The 20,661-nt window shown below is 42.4% G+C and overlaps 1 protein-coding gene across 1 annotated transcript in view; it reads left to right on the top strand.

Annotated features, from left to right (window-relative positions):
• The window catches only part of LOC109221851, a 54,293-nt gene extending 39,201 nt beyond the window's left edge, over positions 1-15,092 (top strand). The window contains exons 5-8 of the mRNA XM_019386289.1: positions 13,459-14,040; positions 14,288-14,359; positions 14,472-14,756; positions 14,820-15,092. Of these exons, the coding sequence (XP_019241834.1) occupies positions 13,459-14,040; positions 14,288-14,359; positions 14,472-14,756; positions 14,820-15,092 (1,212 nt within the window). The remainder of the gene's footprint in view (positions 1-13,458; positions 14,041-14,287; positions 14,360-14,471; positions 14,757-14,819) is intronic.

The raw sequence follows: 20,661 nt of genomic DNA, 5'->3' as shown, positions 1-20,661 counted from the left end.
GGGGCCCCTCCCGGGGTCTGCACACCCCCAGTGAGCCCCATCGATGAAATATGTGGATCGGGCTGCACGCCGCAGCGATATATGGATCGGGCTGCACGCCGCAGCAGTTACTATATGGTACCTATTGAGCGTGAATGCTGAGTACGGGTACTGATTGGTAAGAGTTGAGTCACGAGTGACAGAGAGGCTAGCCCGAGAGGCGATAGATATATACATGCATTAAGTGATGTTTTCCTGAGAGACCTGTTTATGAATTTTTTTTGATTTCACTCCTCTTTAAAGTGAGTTTCTATCGAATATTTTGATTTATTGACTGTTTTCACTCATCTTTATATTGAGCCTCTGTCAGAAAGTTGAACAAATGTTTTAAGACAACTTTTATTTAAACTGGGGTTTATGAGACGTTTAGAAATTAATCACTGATTTGGCATTTGGTTACTTCCACCGAGATTTTCAAGTTATGAAGTGTTATGATTACTGTTTTGCCCGAGGGGCTGTTTTACGAACTATGCCTTGCCCGAGTGGTCAATTATGGCTTTAATTTCTATTATTATTTTAAATGGTATTGAACCCCTACTGAAACTGCTGGAAAGTATTTCAAAATGTTTTTTACTAAAAGCTGGATTTTAAAAGGAAAGGTCGACTCGTATTATGATTTGAAAGCCTGTTGTGTTTATTGGCCTAACGTGAATGTGGATTCATTGTTTCCTACTGCTCAGTCTTTACTTACTCTTATTACTTACTGGGTTGGAGTACTCACATTACTCCCTGCACCTCGTGTGCAGAATTAGGTATATCGGAACCCGGTAATGGGTGTTGATTTGCTCAGACGCGGAGTCATTAGAGTTAGCAGGTGGCTGCATGACATTCGCAGCATTGGTCCCTTCCTCACATTGCTATTACTGTATTTAGTACATTATTTTAGACTTCTTGTTGTATTCAGACCTTGATAGATGCTCATGACTAGTGACACCCCGATGTCGGGCTTGTATTTTTATTCCGCACTGTTATTTCAGAAGTTATTATAAAACATTGTTTAATTAAAGGCTTAAAAATGACTCTTAATGCTTAAGGGGTTATTGTGAGTGTCGTGTCGGCTGGCCTTGTCTTCACAAGAGGCGCCATCACGACCCGGCCAGTTTGGGATCGTGACAAGTTGGTATTAGAGCCTAGGTTACATAGGTCTCACGAGTCATGAGCAGGTTCAGTAGAGTCTCGCGGATCGGTACGGAGACGTATGTATTTATCCTCAAGAGGTTGCAGAACCTTTAGGAAAAACTTCATATTCTTGAAATTTTTATCGTGCGTCCTTGGTTCGGCTTGGAATATAACTCTTTGAATTCCTTCCACTTATTCGTATGCGCGAACGAGCGCTCAGTATCAGATGTGCCTTGATGGCTTGTGATTCCCCGATCGAGGGGCGAGATGTGATCTCTGTGAGTAGATGCTGGGCCAGTCCGGAGGACTTGAGGCCAGATCTTTGCCTATGGCTTGAGCACCGAGATGCTGATTGTGTGAGCAAAGTGCTTTGAACCTATATGTTCGGTATTGTTCCTATTAGTGGAAGTGATGGCTGGATAGCTATGTGGCGAGTATGTTGGTACTGCGAGATGTATCTAAGTGGCTGCGTATGGTTTATGACGATGGAAGGTATACAGAAATGTTAACTGAAGGCAAAGCAGGTGGGTTATCTCCTGCGAAGAGTTCTGGGGTTGTGTGACCCTTATGTGATTATTAGAAGATCTCATGTGCAAGTGAAATGTAAGTACTGAAATTTGAAACTTTGGATCGCTTGAGAGAGTGGGCTTAACTGTTGCGAGATTTGCCGAAGATTTAAAGTACTAGATGATTTGTGTTTACACAAGCTTACAAAGGATTTGAGTTAATCTCACTATGGTATTGTGGCATCAATAGAGTATAAGTGTTATGAGTTATTGAGTGTATTCTGATCTATGGCTTCGAGCCAAGTGGGGGAGTTTGCTATTGATTAGCTGATTGCTCGGTTATGTGCTATGTTGGTTCTGATTTAAGGCGTGTGGTGAATCAGTTCTGGTTGCGGAGATTGAGCTCGAGGATGGCTCGAGTAAAGGAAATTTTGACTAAGGAAAGGTTATGTGCTGCAGTGTCAGAAGTGCCAATGAGGCACTGGTTGTTTGGTTCTATTGATCGGGTTAAGTGCAGTATGAATAGAGTGAATGACTATCGAAAATGGTTCTAATGCGTTCTGGATTTTACAGGTAACAAGTGGGAATTTGCAAGTTGTACTTATGGCTAGAAACTGAGTTTCAGTGGAAGATAGCAAGACTTGTGATATTTTCTATATCATTATGGGGTTTTATATATCAGTATCAGGAAGGTAAAGGTAATGGCCTTGGATTCGCAGGAAGTCCCTTTAGGGTAGGTATTTTGGAGGTGGCGCTTTTGGGAATATTTAAGAGAGTATTCAGCAGCTTGTGAGCCTTAGACGGTGTGGTTTCATGTTTGGGTCTCGTATGGTGAGTCTGGATTGAGGAATTGTGGTGTTATATCAAGAAAGAGTATCAAGTTGGAAGTAAATCGAAAGGAAACTCGGATAGATGGGATAGCTTGGTAGTAGGCCGGATTGGCATGGTAATGGGTATAATCGGTTCTTGAGAGCTTATGAAGTGGTGGGTTTCCACAGGTGTTCGTGGCAATACTCTTAGGTTTTGATTGCCTGTAGCTTGGTTGAGTTAGAGGGAGCCAATTCTGATGGTTCGGTTTTGTGAAAAAGGGGACTCGTAGAATTTTTGATAATTTCTACCATGGTTAGAGATGTGCGATTTCTGCTGGCATGAGGAGCATGAGATGTATAGTGATTTTCTCCTAGATGGGATCAAATGAAAGTTCTTGACTATTTGAGTATATATTTGATTGTGGCTCGGAAAGGATTGTGGAGTTCTCATACTTATCATTGTGTAGGGTTGAGTTTGGCATGGGTAAGGTCACAGTTCAGTTCTGAAAGGAAGGTTATAAATTCTTAGACAGCATGGCAGTTTCAGACTATTAGGTAAATGATATTACTAAATGGTGTGTCTTGATAAGGGTATAAACTTAAAAAAAAGGGCAATGTGTTCGAATTAAGGATACGTCATTAGTATTGTGGCACTCCCTTGTTGGATTCGACTGTTGATATTCAGGTTGGCTTGGTAGCACAGAAGAATTATAGGAGTATCCCTCGTGGAATGATCGAGTATCGAATGTGTGTTAGATGTTCGGGCAGTGTAGCTGGGATCAGATATGGCGATTCGTGTGCTTTATGGATTGAGAGACTGAGAGTTTCCGTGATTAGATGGCTTTGTGGTTGTGGACCATGAGAAAATATCTAAGGTTAGTCAGAGGGTAGTATGTGCCATGACTCAGTCATTGCGAACTTTCAAAGAGTTAATTATCTATTGTGGGTGACAAGAGTTGATTTGGGGTTCATTGGTAGGTCCAACATGGAGGTGTGTTCTGCACCTGGTAAGATTTGTTTACTCCGAACTGCTATTGTTGGGAGATGTGCCATTCGATTGTTGCTGAGCTTATTCGTGATATGTGAGTTACCCTCTTGTGTTACGAGGAGTTGAGATTTGGTGGTTATATGCACAAATGGTGCGGTTTCAGTGGGGCTTTATAGCGGGATTTGAATGAGACGGGTATTTGGGTGTTGCATGATTTATTGCACATTGGATATGTTCCTTCGGGATGGTGTGGCATTGCGTCATGTGCTTCTCCATGGTTATGGTGGTTCACTTTTGGGTAGGCATCAAATTGGCTTGGTTGATGGTTTTGGGCATAGTGACTTGAGGTGTTTCATGTGGAGCAGTGTTTGGATAGAATCGCGCATTGTAGCGAAGCTACGTGGAGATATGACCTTTCGGGTTAGATTCATGTGTTCTATTTCTATGATGTGAGACGGGTTCTCAGCCTTGTGTTGTGATGGTATTGGTGAGCTTGTGGTACAACTCTCTCATTTGAGTCATTTTCATGGTTTGAGTACGTTCAGATCGTTGCTTATTAGTGCGCGGATTGCACGAGTTGTGGCTTTAGATTGTATTGGTGTGTCATGTCACCAGAGTAGTTGTGTTAAAATCAGATGAGATTGTTGGGATCTAGAATGAATACAAACGGATTCGGTTTCAACGTATTGGAGGGATATAATGATGTTCGGCTCAGAAATTTGCTATGGTCGTTGCCAAAGGAGAAGTGGCTTCATGAATGGTTGACCTGAGGAATGGTTATGGCTTACTGTGTGTTTTATTTATATATGGCAGTATATGAAAGTGTTAGGATGAGACTTTGGTTGATAAGAGGCTTTCTATCGGTCTCGGTTGTTGTGTGCAGCTGCTGTGATTAGAAGTTATCGCTACAAGTGTTTGAGTTATGTGGTATATCATGTGATTGCACCTGAGTTAGCAGGTATGGGTTATTACAGCTTGTTCGGGCTTATTCAGAGTATAAATGTGAAATTCTAATTGTATTGATGATTTCGGAAGTGGAAATGTGGTTCTATGGTTTATGGGCTAGATTGGATTGTGAAATTTCAGTTTCTATGTGTTATCGGACCTATAGGAGGTAGGGTGACGTGGGATCACCCCCGGGTATATGCATGGTAAAGTTATTGAGCTATTGGTTGGCTTCTAGAACAACTCTGGGTACGTTCGAGGACGAGCGTGTGTTTAAGTGGGGGAGGATGTAACGACCCGACCGATCATTTTGAGTTTTTGCACTTTGATCGCTAGTTCTCGGGCATGACTTGCCCCGTGTGATGCATTATGACTGATTTAAACCGTGGTTTTGGTTTTCATGGAAATCGGAATGAATTTGAAAGAACAGTCTCAATTGAAAACTTTGAATTTGAAAGATTTGACCAAGAGTTGACTTATTTGTATATGAGCTCGAATAGGAGTTTTTATGATTTGGTTAGCTTCGTTAGGTGATTTGTGATCTAGGAGCGCGATCGGAATTGGTTTTGGAGGTCCGGTGTAGAATTAAGCTTGAATTGGTGAAGTTAGTATTTTGGCGAATTCCGGTTGATAGGTGAGATTTTGATCCGAGGGTCGGAATGGAATTCTGAGAGTTGCAGTAGCTTCGTTATGTAAATTGGGATGTGTGTGCAAAATTTCAGGTCATTCGGACGTCGTTTGGTCGGGTTTTTGATCGAAAGCGTGTTTCGGAAGTTTTTGGAAAGCTTAGGCTTGAATTCGATGTGAATTGATGGATTTGGTGTTGTTTGGGGTGTTTTGATGATTGGAACAAGTTTGAATAAGGTTTTAGGATGTGTTGGTACTTTTGGTTGAGGTCCCGGGGGCCTCGGGATGAGTTCGCTATCGGGAAGAATTTGGACTTATGAAATTTCACAAAATCTGCTGCTTCTGGTGTTTTCGCACCTGCGGCTTGGAACCGCAGTGCGGTTCCGCACGTGCGAGGGAGGAGACCGCATATGCGAGAGTTAGTTAAGGGGCAGTTTCCGCAAAAGCGGTCGAGGAGGCCGCATCTGCGAAGCCGCATATGCGAAAGGTCTATCGCAGAAGCGACTTTTGGATTTTAAGCGAGATCCGCAGAAGCGGACTTGTGACCACAAATGCGGTACCGCAGAAGCGGTGGAGGGGTCGCAGATGCGGAAACCCCTGGGCAGAAAGCTATAAACATTTCATCCGCGATTTTGAGTCATTTTTCCTCCATGGTTGATCATTTTGAGAGCTTCTTGGTGGAGATTAAAGAGGGATTCAAAGGGAAACGACTTGAGGTAAGAATTTTGGTCTTGACACTCGATTATTATCGTGTAATCCACCTAGAAATTCATGGGACTTAAGCTAAAATGGAAGAAACTAGGGCTTGGGATTTTTGAAATGTGATTTAGGGATTAGAAGGACCATTTGAGGTCGGATTTGAAAACTTTTGGTATGTATGAACTCGTGAGGAGATAAAGAACCCGTTGATGTGAAAATTTCTGAGTTTCGAGAAGTGGGCCGGGGATCGAGTTTTGCTAATTTCGGGATTTTTGGTATTTTCCGATTGTTTTCGCTTGGGCTTTGTCCCCTTAGCATATTGTGTCGTATTCGTTCAGATTTTGGATAGATTCGACGCGCGTGGAGGCCAATTTGAGGGGCAAAGGCGTCGCGAGCTAGACTCAGCTGGTGCGAGGTAAGTAATGATTGTAAATACTGTCCTGAGGGTTTGAAACCTCGGATTTAACATCGCTGTGTTACTTTGAGCTGACTTACACGCTAGATGACGAGCGTGGGGTAGAGCACCATTGGGAATTGTTACCTAGTCCATCCCGAACGATGATTTTAATGCATATTTGATAGTTAAATGTTGATGTTATTATATTTTTGGGTTGCATGCCATGTTTGGGGCCTTGTGCCGACTTGTTGAGACCATTAGGGGTATTTTTACTATCTCTCCTCACTCTATTTGTTTGAAAACATATCCTCAGTCATGTTTTACCTGTTTATTTCTCAAATCTGGCTTTATCACTATATTCTTGAAATGCGGAAACTGTTTTGGGCTGAGTTCCCTGTTTTATTAAGATAGACCGAGGGTCTGATTGTGAGATTGATGACTGAGATATACTGAGGGTCTGACGGTGAGGATAATGACTGAGAGAGGCTGAGGGCCTAGTTGTGAGGATTATATATCTATGGATCGGGCTGCACGTCGCAGCAATATAAATACATATATGGATACGGATCGGGCTGCACGCCGCAGAAATACTTATATGGGTCGGGCTGCACGCCGCAGCAATATTGCGCTTGGGCCGTAAGGGGCCCCTTCCGGAGTCTGCACACCCCCAGTGAGCGCAGTCGACGAAATATATGGATCGGGTTGCACGCTGCAACGATATATGGATCGGGTCGCACGCCGCAGCGGTTACTATATGGTACCTATTGAGCGTGAATGCTGAGTACGAGTGCTGATTGGTAAGAGTTGAGTCACGAGTGACAGAGAGGCTAGCCCGAGAGGCGATAGATATACACATGCATTGAGTGATGTTTGCCTGAGAGGCCTGTTTATGAATTTTTTCGATTTCACTCCTCTTTAAAGTGAGTTTCTATCGAATATGTTGATTTATTGACTGTTTTCACTCATCTTTATATTGAGCCTCTGTCGGAAAGTTGAACAAATATTTTAAGACAACTTTTATTTAAACTGGGGTTTATGAGACGTTCAGAAATTAATCACTGATTTGGCATTTGGTTATTTCCACCGAGATTTTCAAGTTATGAAGTGTTATTATTACTGCTTTGCCCGATGGGCTGTTTTACGAACTATGCCTTGCCCGAGGGGCCAATTATGGCTTTAATCTCTATTATTATTTTAAATGGTATTGAACCCCTACTGAAACTACTAGAAAGTATTTCAAAATAATTTTTTACTAAAAACTTGATTTTAAAAGGGAAGATTGACTCGTATTATGATTTGAAAGCCTATTGTGTTTATTGAGCCTAACGTAAATGTGGATTCATTGTTTCCTACTGCTCAGTCTGTATTTACTCTTATTACTTACTGGGTTGGAGTACTCACATTACTCCCTGCACCTCGTGTGCAGATTCAGGTATATCGGAACCCGGTAGTGGGTGTTGATTTGCTCAGACGCGGAGTCATCAGAGTTAGTAGGTGGCTGCATGACGTTCGCAGCACCGCTCCCTTCCTCACATTGCTATTACTGTATTTAGTACATTATTTTAGACTTCTTATTGTATTCAGACCTTGATAGATGCTCATGACTAGTGACACCCCGATGTCGAGCTTGTATTTTTATTCTGCACTGTTATTTCAGAAGTTATTATGAAACATTGTTTAATTAAAGGCTTAAAAATGACTCTTAATGCTTAAGGGGTTAATGTGAGTGTTGTGTCGGCTGGCCTTGTCTTCACGAGAGGCGCCATCACGACCGGGTCGGTTTGGGATCGTGACACTAGTGAGGACGTGAGTCTTTGTGAAAGTGAATTGATGAGATTTATTGATCCATATTTGAATAATTATTCTAGTTTAAAAGTAAGTCAAGAACCTTATGTGACTGGGAGTGAAATTGAATCCTTCAAGTTTGATGTGGATGCGTCTTGCTTGTATCTTATTGATACATTTGTGAAAGATGAAGTTGAGAAAGGTGCTCTTTGCCTTAAAATGAGAATCTTTTATTGTTTAATGGCCATTATCTTAATAAAAATGCTACTTGTTTGAACAACCTAACTCTTTTCTTTATTGTGAAGAATATCAATGGAGCATTTTCTTGTTCCTTTGAAGAGAAAAATTCTAATGAGTTAACTTGTTCCTTTGAGAAGGAAAGTCCTAGCAATATGCTCAAGGATGAAGAGGTTTTCGATTAAAAGGGGGAGTGAGCTAATTAATGCTAGCTTTATATTAATTTCTCTACTTTACGCTTTGAGGATACATTTTTGTCAAGTTTTGTAAATGCTTCTAGGATGAAATGCAAGAATGATCAATTTGAAGCATATAATAACTTCTATGATTTTACATGTGATAAATCTTCTTGTGGTGACTTTACTAATGTCTTGAACTTCTTTGTGAAGGATTATCAAATGAGGAACCATAAGAGAGATAGATGCCTGAAGCTACCATTTGTGCCAATAAAAGGTTCTGAATTTTTAATGCTTATCCATGGCAAGAATGGTATGTTTGATTGGTAGTGCTTATTTTGGGGATTCCTAAAGCCATGGAGGTAATTGGCTATTCCTTTCACTTTAGTAGTAGCAACTTTATACTTATTGACCATGATTTGTTGATGTTGCTATTATATTTATGTTGTGAGTTTCCAAGTGGCCAACTTACAAATGATTTGGGGATAATATTTTTGTATGATCTTGTTGATTTACTCTATGATTTTGGTTTGGAATTGAGAAAAATGCCCATTATTTTATTGGGAGAAGTGTTCTTTGTTGATCTTAAAGATGTTTGGTTATACTTCAAAAGTGTTCACTTTGATGCATGTGGTAGATGTCGTTGGATTAAAATGGTGCATGAGTCTTATTGTGAGGTGTCTTTACCATGCACAATTTTTTGTAAGCAAGAAGTGCTTGATGTTTTGTTTCTTTGTGCTAATAAGTTTTTATGGAAACTTGAGCTTGATTATTTTGACTCTTGGCATGAAGTGAATCTGAATAATAAGCGAGTTGGTAGATCTAAATATGCTTTATATATGTGGTATACTTCTATGTTTGGACTACCTAAATCAAATTCCTTGTATGTTAAGCTTATGAGTACTATACATTGTGCTTACTTGGGAGATTCTATGACTCCATGTGATGATGTTTTGTACGTGATTTTTAGAGAAGTCTTTGTGCCTATAAGGAAGAATTGGGTCAAAAGAATGCAAGGGCACTTTCTTGTTTTATCATTACCGTGCATATATTTGCCTCTTGATGAGTTTATACTTGTTCTCATTCCTTTCTATGTTATGCAAGGTTCAAATTCGAGGATGAATTCTTTCAAGCAGGGGAGGATGATACGGCCCAAGATAGCCAACATGCGCTCTAGATGTCAATTGATTGCTACTTTCGCAATTGGAGGCTATGTGTGTAATTTTTTATCAATTGAAGACTATATGTAATTGAGGCTATACTTGTAATAAGTGACTCCAGTTAGTTCCTTAGAATTAGCTTGGGGTATTTGGGTCATTTGTAGTCAAATACCCATTTAACTATAAATAGCCTTTAAGGCTTTCATTTTAGGAGATCAATTTTGATGAATGATGAGTTCTCTCTTGAGAGGTGTAATGGTGATTTGCAATTATTGATGACAACTTTATCCAAGGTGTATTCTTCAAGTGGAATCACACTTCCACTTGAAGGTATTTCTGTAGTTTAGGTTCACTTAGTTATGTAATTGTTAGGTGATTGATTATTTAAATTATTTTGCCATTACTACCTTGTTGGGTCTATTCTCAAATTCTATACTTTATCTTTAATTTCTTATCTTTCACATTTAGATTCGTATCACTAGCTTTTGGCACTTTGTTGTCAACCTGAGCTGCTACCTTATCTTTGGCAATTTGACTGTCGTCACCCCCGAATTCTTTGTGACAGTTTGAACAACTTCTCCTCGTTATGTGTTGGGGACAAAAGCATACGTAAGTATATGCGGTCGATAAGTAATAAAGTAATAAATATAGTATCGTTAATACGAGGACTTGTTATTAACTATTAACTAGATTAAATAATTCTAATTATCTAAACAAGAATTAAAATCAAAAGTATTTGATTCGAAACTAACTAAATAGAAAGAAAATAACTAATGAACTCTAAGCAAAGGAAGAGCAAAATTTGGTATTATCAATCAAAACGATCTAGGGCTATGAGCTATCTAATAATCCTTTGTATTTTTCACTTGACTTGACTAATAATTTATCTGGTTTATTAACTATCAATATTAGTATTGCTCATAGGAATTTGTTGAGATCGTACTCACCTGTTCAAGCTAACCTAACGCCTATATGTCTTTGTATATATCCTAATCGTGACTCTGTTCCCCGATGCATAGGTTCAAGAACTTGCTCTACACAATCCTATGTACAATCTAGAATTCTCAATTTCGAGTTTAATTCTAAATTCTTAGATAGTATTCAATTGGTGATTCAAATAATTAAGCGTATGATTAAATAAATAAACTAGTATGATAAATCAAGATACCAAAATCAATATTCAAATAATAATAGTCACGAAAGAACCACAACCCTAAAACGTGAAGTTTCGTTCAATGTAGGCATGGTAGCCAAACAACAAATTATCCAAAGAACTATCAAAACTATTCCCTCTATTTTAAAAAGATTGGTATTATTGCTTATTGGTCTGTTTCAAAAAGATTGACACCTTTCAGTATTTTTTAATAGGAAGCTTTTATGCCACAAAAATATTACGGCAGGTTTAAGACGAACAACAAAAAACCCAGTAACTTCCCACAAGTGGGGCCTGGGGAACGTAGTGTGTACGCAGACCTTACACCTACCCTGGGAAGACAAAGAGGTTATTTTCAATAGACCCTCGGCAAGCTTAAGACTATAAGTTTCAAAGGTTTTACTATCACAAAAATGTTATACCTTATTTAAGACTACATATCTCAAAAATCTTTCCTTCTTTATTAAAGTTTGTGTCAAGTCCAACTAGGGCAATCTTTTTTAATTGGAGGGAGTACTAAGTTTGGCGGAACAAAATATAAAATCCGATGAACTCTGGCCTCCACAGCAGCTCCTCGCTCTTCCTAGGTCAAAAGTTGTATAAAAATTATGTTTAATAACTATTTATAGGTGTACGAAAAAAGTCTAGATAAAACAACCAATTCCAAAATTAAAAAAGAGATGAAATAGCCTTGGAAACAGACACGGCCACGGCGTGGAAAGCATCAGCCTTTCCCGCGTTTGGCATCACCTCGCTGCCTGGTTCGCGATTGAAATGGGCAGCCACACGATGAAATGTGGTCGTAGAACTGAAGCTTCAATTTTTGGGAAATTTTTGTATCTTGATTTGCTGCCACGTATATAACACTTTCAATACCAATTCATATTTGTATGTCTTTAATTAAGTCTGTTTACCTTGAAAATGTTATTAATAATTATATTTGATTTTGTGGTTCAAAAAATACGTGATTTATTTCGATACTAGTTGTTTAGGCAATAGATGCTAAGTGTAAGTAAAAAGAATAAGATATGCAAACCAAAATTATCGCAAGACTGAGCCTCGAGCTGATTGGGACAGGGGTTTCGAGGTCCAGCTAGGGTAGTTAGCAATGAACGATTGATGGAGAAAAAATGATAATGGAGGCCTCAAAGATAGCCTTTTGCGGTTAATAATGAGAAATAAATGAAGAACAATAAATGAACAATAAATGAACGAGCAATAAATCCATAGAATAACTGTTGAACTCGGTTAGGCAAGCAGAGAATATTCTATTGTATTCAATATTCGTGTCTGTTACAAAATGACAAGGGTCCCCTTTATATAGGAGGGACGAATCCCAACGTGGCACATTCCTAATAATGACGAGGAAATGCTATTTGTACAGCTGTATAATGACTCAGTACGGGTTTGTACTATTCTTGCAAACCTGGTTAGCTTAAACCACGTGCTCTTGGGAGCTTTCCCGCCTTTCCATGACACATCTATTTGTACTGCTCCGAGATTGACCTTCGATATGCTCCCTCGAGGGACGTACCTCGAGGTCACAGTTCAAATTCTACTTCGATCTTCTCGATGTCAGGGGTGAAACGCCATAGAAGCCTTGAAATCTGCCTTCCCTGATTTTGACTGTATACAGATAGTCCCCGCGTTTCTTAGAATGAAATGATAAGAAACGATCTTGAGTTCTCGCCTCTTCGATACCCCCATTGTGATATCAACCGCGTGAGATCATTAAATGATGTGACAGAAAAGTTGTACAGGGGTCTTGTCAACACGGTTCTCGAAAAGCTTTAAATCGAAAACGGCGGTCGACCGTCCTTTTACCTTCTCCACATGCATGACTTATCCCTATAAACTCCACAACCCTTCGTTCCTTAAACCTTTACCCTTCACAACATCTTCTGATCTTTAGAAACTATGTTTATACGCTCACTTCTTCCTCGTGTTCATCTCTCAACCAATTTCTTCTTCTCCTTCTGAGACGTTATAGCAAAAATGGCAACAACCTCTAAAACTGTTCCAAAAAGGAGAAATCCCATTCGTCATCACGCTCGTTTAAGAGCAAAACGGTAGTACCACCTTGCATTGATGAGTGTATTCCCGGGCCTTGTGATACATCTTCTGATTTCCATGTCGAAAAACCTTCCTCTGTTCCGGGACGATGTGAACCCATGTCTCGATACATAAGCCTAATAACTAAAAACGAGAACGCGAAGGCTGACTGTTGTTAGGGGGAGGCGGTGCAAACAGAGATTCCTTCACGTGAAGAAGACATAACCAAGCACAAAGCCGGTTTCCTCAGTGTATATATATATCCTTTTACCTTAGGCCCGGTAGAAGCCTCTTCGCCACCGATAGACCCAATGATCCTCGATTTATACAGACAATATCGGGTGACGCTTGGACAAATCTATCCATCATTCTGGCGCATCGTTTATTTGATTATGTATTCTCTAACATGGTCGAGGGGATTCCTTTCACCTTTGATCATCCGATTAGACTTTATAGCCCCCGACTTTATCGAGGTGGCCTCGTTAAGATAAAGCGTCGATCCCCGAAGGCCTTTTTCGCTAGAATCGATGAGGACATGGACCGAGGGTGGATAAGCTGTCGAATGGTACCCTGGTGCTGTCAAGGATCTCTCGGGTTGGGTTCGACAACTCGATTCGATCTGCCCATATGTTAAGCGCATGTGGTGTGATCTGACTAAGACCCGTTGGGAGGCCAAAAACCATGGTGAGTTTTTATTTCTGTCATACTTGAGCTCCTTAGAAAAGATATCTCTCGATAGTACTCTCATCCTTTGTGCCTATGCAAGCCTTGGAGAGGCCTTTTGATGAGGGAACCCTCGCCTGGGGAAGTAGATACCCCGAAGCCTGCTAAGGAGAAAAAGAGGAAGAAGAAATCACCAGCTGAGTCCTCGAAGCCAAAAAAGGCTAAAGTTCAAAAGCCTAAGGTCGATTCAGCGGCCTTAACTTCGGAAGCAGCAGAGAGCCCCCGAGCTGGGGGAAAAGAGAAAGATGACTTCCCGCTAGCACCTGGGGCAAGCACGTCTGCTTCAGATCTTGCTGAGCCGATGGCTGTTGAGCCCAAGGCTTCCAAACCAGAAGTTGCTGATGTTATCCCACCTCGGGCCGATGAGGCTCTCGAGGGTGGGTCAGATGATGCCTCTGAGTCGGTCGACAGCCAAAAAATTTCCCGAGTTGCGGGGTGCTCGATAGATGAGTTAGAGGACCCCAGCTCTGAGGTTCCCATGAGGCATGAGAAGGCCTCGATCGATCCAGCCGGAGTTATTGATGTGGGTAACTCTCCGCCGGGTCCGGCATCCTCTCCGAGGAAGATACGGGATGCCCATAATAGAGGGACTTCCGATGCGGGGGCATCCCTCGAGGAGAATGACGTATTTAAAGGATTGTTCATTGGGGTCGAATAAAACCCCGAGCTTGACACGTCGCTCGTTTTCGAGGAAGCAGGGAGGCTACGCAAACAGGTAATCTTTCGTCGACTATGCTCTGAGCTTCGATCCTCATCTTCCTGATTTTGTTATTTCATGCTTTCAGGCTGTAGTGCTTTACAATCGGGCCTTTGCTAAGTCCTAAGCTGAGTTCACCCGCTATGATAAAGAGTGTAGGAAGCTCTCATCACAGGTTGACGAGCTCAAAGCTCTTTTTACCAAAAGGGAGGAAGAACTTCATGACCTTCGGGCTCGTTTGGATACGGTATCTCGATAGCGGACCGATCTTGCTGAGCAGGTAATACAGTCTTCGTATGTTTTTATTTTCATGCTTGTCCGGCTTTAGCATTTAACACTTTTGGGGTCGATTTTTGCAGCTTGAGAAGAAAGATTCCCTGATGAGGGAGGGGCTCAGAGCCAGGGATATTGAGATTCTCGGACTCAAGCAGCGTGTGGACGAGATGGCCTCTGAGAGAGACACCCTCCAAGGGAAGTTGACCTCGGTTGAGCATCATCTTCAGGATGCAAGGGCGGATAGTAGTAAGTATAAGGATCTTCATGCCGAATTGGTCGCCGCGCTATCTGTAGCCAAGTCCGAAGCTGATGCGCTCATATCCTCGTACCGAGAAGATGCTGCTGCCGCAAATGCTCAAGCTAGGAATGTATCTGAAGATGCCGATCTTGAACTGACCCGAGCCTTGGAACATGCCCGATTAAGATCTTAGAGACAGGCTCTCGAGGATGTACATGTAGGGGGAATCGATTTATCTGCTGAGATCGAGAGGGTGAAGGCCCTAGAGGAAGAATCGACAGTTCTGCTTTCTTTCGATGATGATTCAGCCAGTGGTTCGGCCAGTGGCTTGGAGGATGATGAAAATGAAGGTGAAGTCCCCGAGGGGGAGGAGGCCATTAACATTCCGGGGGTCGAGGGCCAAGCCGTTGAAGGCTCGACTTCTGAGGGAGCTCCGTCTGGTCAAGTGACCCCAGCGGTAGATTAGGTTTTTATTGTTCCCTTTTTTTATGTGTAAGGGCTCCAGTGTGAGCCTTGCGAATATGTCTTTGCGAACCTTTATTATATAAGGATATTTGTGTTTCATCATTTATTGTCTTCCCTTTACCTTTTTGGAATGAATTTTGATGCTTGTCGATGACCAGTCTGATGTGTTGGACTCTAAGATAGGAACCCTTAGGTCGTGTCTGGTGAGTAATTGATAATAGTTGACCGTTTAGGGCTCGGTCCTCGAATCAAGTTTTGACTCGGGCTCATTGACCCTTAGGTTTTCAACATATTGGCCCTTAGGATTTTTAGCTCGGCCTTGAGGTTCTTTAGATTGGCCCTGAGGCTCTTTGGGCTGGTCTTTAGGCTCTTACGCATTGGCCCTTAGGCTCTTTAGGCTGGCCCTTAGGCTCTTACACATTGGCCCTTAGGCTCTTTTTAGATTAGGTCGATGCGACCTCTAATATGGCTATGGTTTTCCCTCATTTTGGCTAAAGACTTTTGAAATGCTGATTATGCCTTGGCATGTTTTATGTTCGTCCGAATCTTCGACGGCTCAAACGAGAACCTCGATTATGAGTCGATGCGTGACGATAACTAAGTACCTCGGGAGGTTTGCTCGAAGGCTGAGTTTTCGAAGCATTTTTATTGTTCGGAGTTGATATTATCGATGCTCCTTTGCTTATGCCGAGGGTAGCCTGATTAACTGGTTCTTTTCGAAGTATTTGAAGGCCTTTACTTTTATGGTGACAATCGGACGTCTCCGAGCTGCGTTAATTCGGCCGTAGACTTTTAGTTCGACCGTAGTCTTTATGTTTGGCCATAGCCTTTAGTCCCCAGGTGCGGTGACCTTGGCGTCTATATCGAGGGTATGCCTTTTTAAGGGTCTTACAAGTTCGAATATATAGCCTTGGCCTTAATATCGGGGTTATGCCTTTTTAAGGTCTTATAAATTTGAGTATGCCATGTTGAGGTCTTATAAGCTCGGTATTTCCTCATTGAGGTCTTATAAGCTTGAGCATGCCATGTTGAGGTCTTATAGAGGTATTGCCTCATTGAGGTCTTATAAGTTTGGGCATGCCTTGTTGAGGTCTTACAGATTCGATGCTGCCTCACTGGGGTCTTACGAGCTCGAGTTTTTGATGGCTTCGATAAGCTGACCGTCGATGACAGTCCCCGAGTGTTTGAGGATTTTTGGCCCTTGAGCCGTTTTGCATGACAGTAGTAAATAACATTTTGACAAGCAGAGAGGCTTCTTTGATTACTTGATATATGTGTACATGTTCTTGCCTTCGAATGCTCGATTATTTTAAATGGACACGGTTCATTTGACCGTTTGGCCCAATACAATTTTTCCCTATTGAGGTCCCCCTTAGGCGTAACTCGATTTTTTCAAAATGATATCCTCCGAGGGGGATGACCTCCAGTATTCGAGGTTGATCGAAAACAAGCCTTGAATACTTGATGAGTTCTCCTTAGGTAGCATATGGATGTTTCCTCGTTAAAAACCTCGCCGGTAAAACCCGTTTAGGATAAAACCCGGTCTAAGGGAAAAAGAGCGCAACGCATGCTTTAAAACCCAAGGTCATCGAGCTGGAGGGTGCTTTGATTCCTCTCAATCAAACACCTGCAATAAGTTAGTATACAACATAAATGAAAAGGGAGAAAGTTATACCTTAGCAATAATAGCGTTTGAGCATCGATATGTTCCAATTGCTTGGAAATTGCTCGCCTTCCATGGTGCCAAGTTTGTAGGACCCTTTGCCTACTACTCCGAGGACGCAGTACGGTCCTTCCTAGCTTGGGCCTAGCTTCCCTTCATTTGGTTTTCGAGTGTTGAGGGTAACTTTCCTTAGGACTAAGTCCCCGATTCCGAAGTATCGGAGGTTTGTTCTTCTGTTATAATATCTCTCGATCCTCTGCTTTTGGGCGGCCATTTGGACTAGTGCATCCTCGCGCTTTTCATGTAGTAGCTCGAGGGCAGTAATCATGGCCTTGTTGTTCGAGTCCTTGGTGGCATGTCGAAATCTGGTGCTTGGCTCTCCGACCTCGACTGGTATCATAGCCTCGGACCCGTATACCTAAGAGAACTGTGTCTCTCCGGTGCTTGACTTTGAAGTTGTTCGGTATGCCCATAGTACTTCGGGCAATACCTCTCTCCATTTTCACTTCACATTTTCTAACCTCTTTTTCAAGTTTTGGATGATCGTCTTGTTCGTAGACTCGGCCTGTCCATTTGCACATGGGTGATAGGGTGTTGATAGGATCCTCTTGATTTTGTGATCTTCGAGGAATTTTGTTACCTTGCTGCCTATGAACTGTTTCCCATTATCACATGTAATCTCGGAGGGTTTCCCGAATCGGCATATGATGTGGTCCCAGATGAAGTCAATGACTTATTTTTCTCTTATCTTCTCGAAGGCCCGTGCTTCCACCCATTTCGAGAAATAGTCAGTCATAAACAGAATAAATCTAGCTTTACCTGGCGCCGTTGGGAGGGGGCCGACAATGTCCATCCCCCAATTCATGAACGGCCATGGTGATAAGACTGAATGTAGCTGTTCACCGGGTTGGTGAATCATCGGCGCAAACCTTTGGCATTTGTCACACCTTCGGACGAATTCCTTGGTGTCCTTCTCCATGTTGTCCCAATAGTTGCCGGCTCTGATCACCTTTCGAACCAAAGAATCGGCGCCAGAATGATTTCCACAAGTGCCCTCGTGGATTTCTCGAAGAAAAATTTGGGAATTGATAGCCGTCTGGGGTTAGTACTCGATATCATACCCTCCGAACTCGATGGCCCATTTGGCCAATCTGCCCGATAATTCAGGTTTGTGCAACATGTTCAGAGAGGGTATGTTGTTAAAATGCATATACGATGGCATTGAAAATAAGGTTTTAATTTTCGAGATGCACTTATTAACGCAAGAGCTAATTATTCTAAGTGTGGATACCTGATTTCAACATCTCCTAGAGTCTGACTCACGTAATAAATAGGGAATTGCGTATCTTGTTCTTCCCGAACCAGCACACTACTTACCGCTACCTCGGATACGGCCAGATACAAGTACAACATTTCATCTTCCTTCGGGGTGTGGAGCAAAGGCGGGCTTGAGAGATACCGCTTTAATTCCTCTAAAGCATGTTGGCATTCCGGAGTCCACTCAAAGCTGTTTTTCTTCTTGAGCAAGGAGAAGAAATGATGACTCCGATATGATGATCTCGAGATGAATCGGCCCAAGGCCGCTATCCTCCCGGTCAGCCGTTGTACGACCTTCACATTGTTCACCACTGTGATTTCTTCAATGGCCTTGATTTTGTCGGGGTTGATCTCGATCCCCCTATTTGACACCATGAAGCCTAAAAATTTGCCCAATCCTACTCTGAAGGCACATTTCTCGGGGTCGAGCTTCATGTTGTAGCTTCTAAGGATATCGAATGTTTCCTGCAAATGAGTCAAATGGTCCTCTGCGCGCAGGGACTTAACTAACATGTCATCAATGTAAACTTCCATAGATTGGCCTATTTGATGTTTGAACATCTTATTAACTAGGCGTTGGTACGTAGCTCCTGCGTTTTTTTTAGCCCGAAGGGCATTACATTATAATAGTACGTACCATACTTCGTGATGAACGAAGTCTTTTCCCTGTCCTCTGGGTTCATTTGAATTTGATTATACCCGGAGTAGGCGTTGAGAAAAGTGAGGATCTCGTGGCCGGCCGTGGCATCGATCAAGCGATCGATGTTGGGCAATGGGAATGAGTCTTTGGGGCATGCTTTATTCAAGTCTTTATAATCTACACACATTCTTCATTTATTTCCTTTTTTGGGAACCACTACCACATTAGCCAACCATTCCGGGTATTTTACCTCCCTAATTGATCCTATTTTAAGGAGTTTTGTTACCTCGTCTTTGATGAACACATGTTTTACCTCGGATTGAGGCCTCTTTTTTTGCTTTACTGGTTTGAACCTAGGATCGACACTTAGTCGATGGGTGGTTATTTCCGGCGGGATCCTTGTCATGTCTAAATAGGACCAAGCAAAGCAATCAATGTTGTTAATAAGAAATTGGATGAGTTTTTTCCCGAGTTCGGGGGTTAACCCCGTTCCCAGGTATACCATTTGATCTGGAAGATTCTCGATCAGGATGGCCTGTTCGAGTTCTTTGACCGTTGATTTCGTTGCATCTGACTTCTCGGGGGCAAGGTCCGAGGGGTGAGTAAGTCTTCTTTGTCATCTTCGTTCGAATGCTCACAGACCGCCTGTTCCTCGGGGGTCAGCCTGTTCCCTAACTCATCCTGAACGGGGAGGGCCGATGTTGGTGTCATGTCGTTTACCGCGAACATCTCCTTAGCTGCATGTTGTTCTCCGTGCACTGTTTTTATACCATCTTTTGTAGGGAACTTCATCATCTGATGAAGAGTTGATGGTACCGCCTCATGTTGTGAATCCACGGTCTTCCAAGTAAGGCATTGTACCTCATGTAACCTTCGATGACATGAAACTTGGTGTCTTGCACTGTACCGGACACGTTGACTGGGAGGATGATTTCTCCATTCTTTGTCTCGCTTGCCATGTTGAATCCATTGAGAACTTGAGAGGTTAGTACGATCTGATCGAGCAGTCCGAGCTGCTCCACCACCTTCGACCTGATTATATTGGCCGAGCTACCTAGATCCACGAGCACATGTTTAATTTGAACGTTATTCAAAAGAATAGAAATTACCAGTGCATCATTATGTGGTAGGGACAAGGCCTCGATGTCTTCTTTTCTAAATGTAAGGGCATCCTCATGTATATAATTCCGAGTTTGCCTTTCCGTTGCAATGGGCACTTTGGCCCGTTTGAACATGGGTCTCTGTGGGACATTGGTTCTTCCAACGATCATATGAATGATGTGCTGAGGTTCTTCTGGTCCATTCTTTCCGTTCGCCTCTCTTTCTCGAAAGCGGTCCTTGGCTCGATTGTTGAGGAATTCTCGAAGGTGCCCTTCGTTAATCAGCCAGGCCACCTCCCCTCGGAGCTGTCTACAATACTCGGTTCTATGACCGTGAATTCCATGGTATTCGCACATCAAATTGGGGTTCCTTTGAGAAGGATCTGACTGTGCAGGGTTTGGCCATCTGGTATCCCTGCTTCTACCCATGGTTGATACGATGTCCGAGACATCGATGTTGAAGTTGTATTCCGACAATCGGGGTGCTTCCATTGGCCTCGGATGCCTGTCAAACCCGGTCTTGCTTATAAGTCCTCGGGAATTTTGGCCTCGATCTACTCCTCGATCATTTTGAGGTATATTCCGCCTCGATGTGTCTTTTCGATCTTTTGAGTATGGCTGATGCCTTCCTTTGCCCGATCTCGACTCCCTTTCTGTGGACTTTGGTTCCTTTGCTAGGAGCCATCTTGGATATACTGATCCAGAGGGGGCTCCGAATTAGTCGTCCTCGACCCTGATCTTCGATTGATACCTGTTGTGCACATCTGCCCAGGTCACGGCGGGATATTCGATCAAGTTCTGCTTCAGCTGCTTCGAGGCTATCGAGCTTCGCTTGCTCAAGCCCTGAGTG

The sequence above is a fragment of the Nicotiana attenuata genome, chromosome 2 (assembly GCF_001879085.1).
Source record: "Nicotiana attenuata strain UT chromosome 2, NIATTr2, whole genome shotgun sequence".
Taxonomy (NCBI): Eukaryota; Viridiplantae; Streptophyta; class Magnoliopsida; order Solanales; family Solanaceae; genus Nicotiana; species Nicotiana attenuata.
This window is presented reverse-complemented; position numbering and strand designations above follow the sequence as displayed.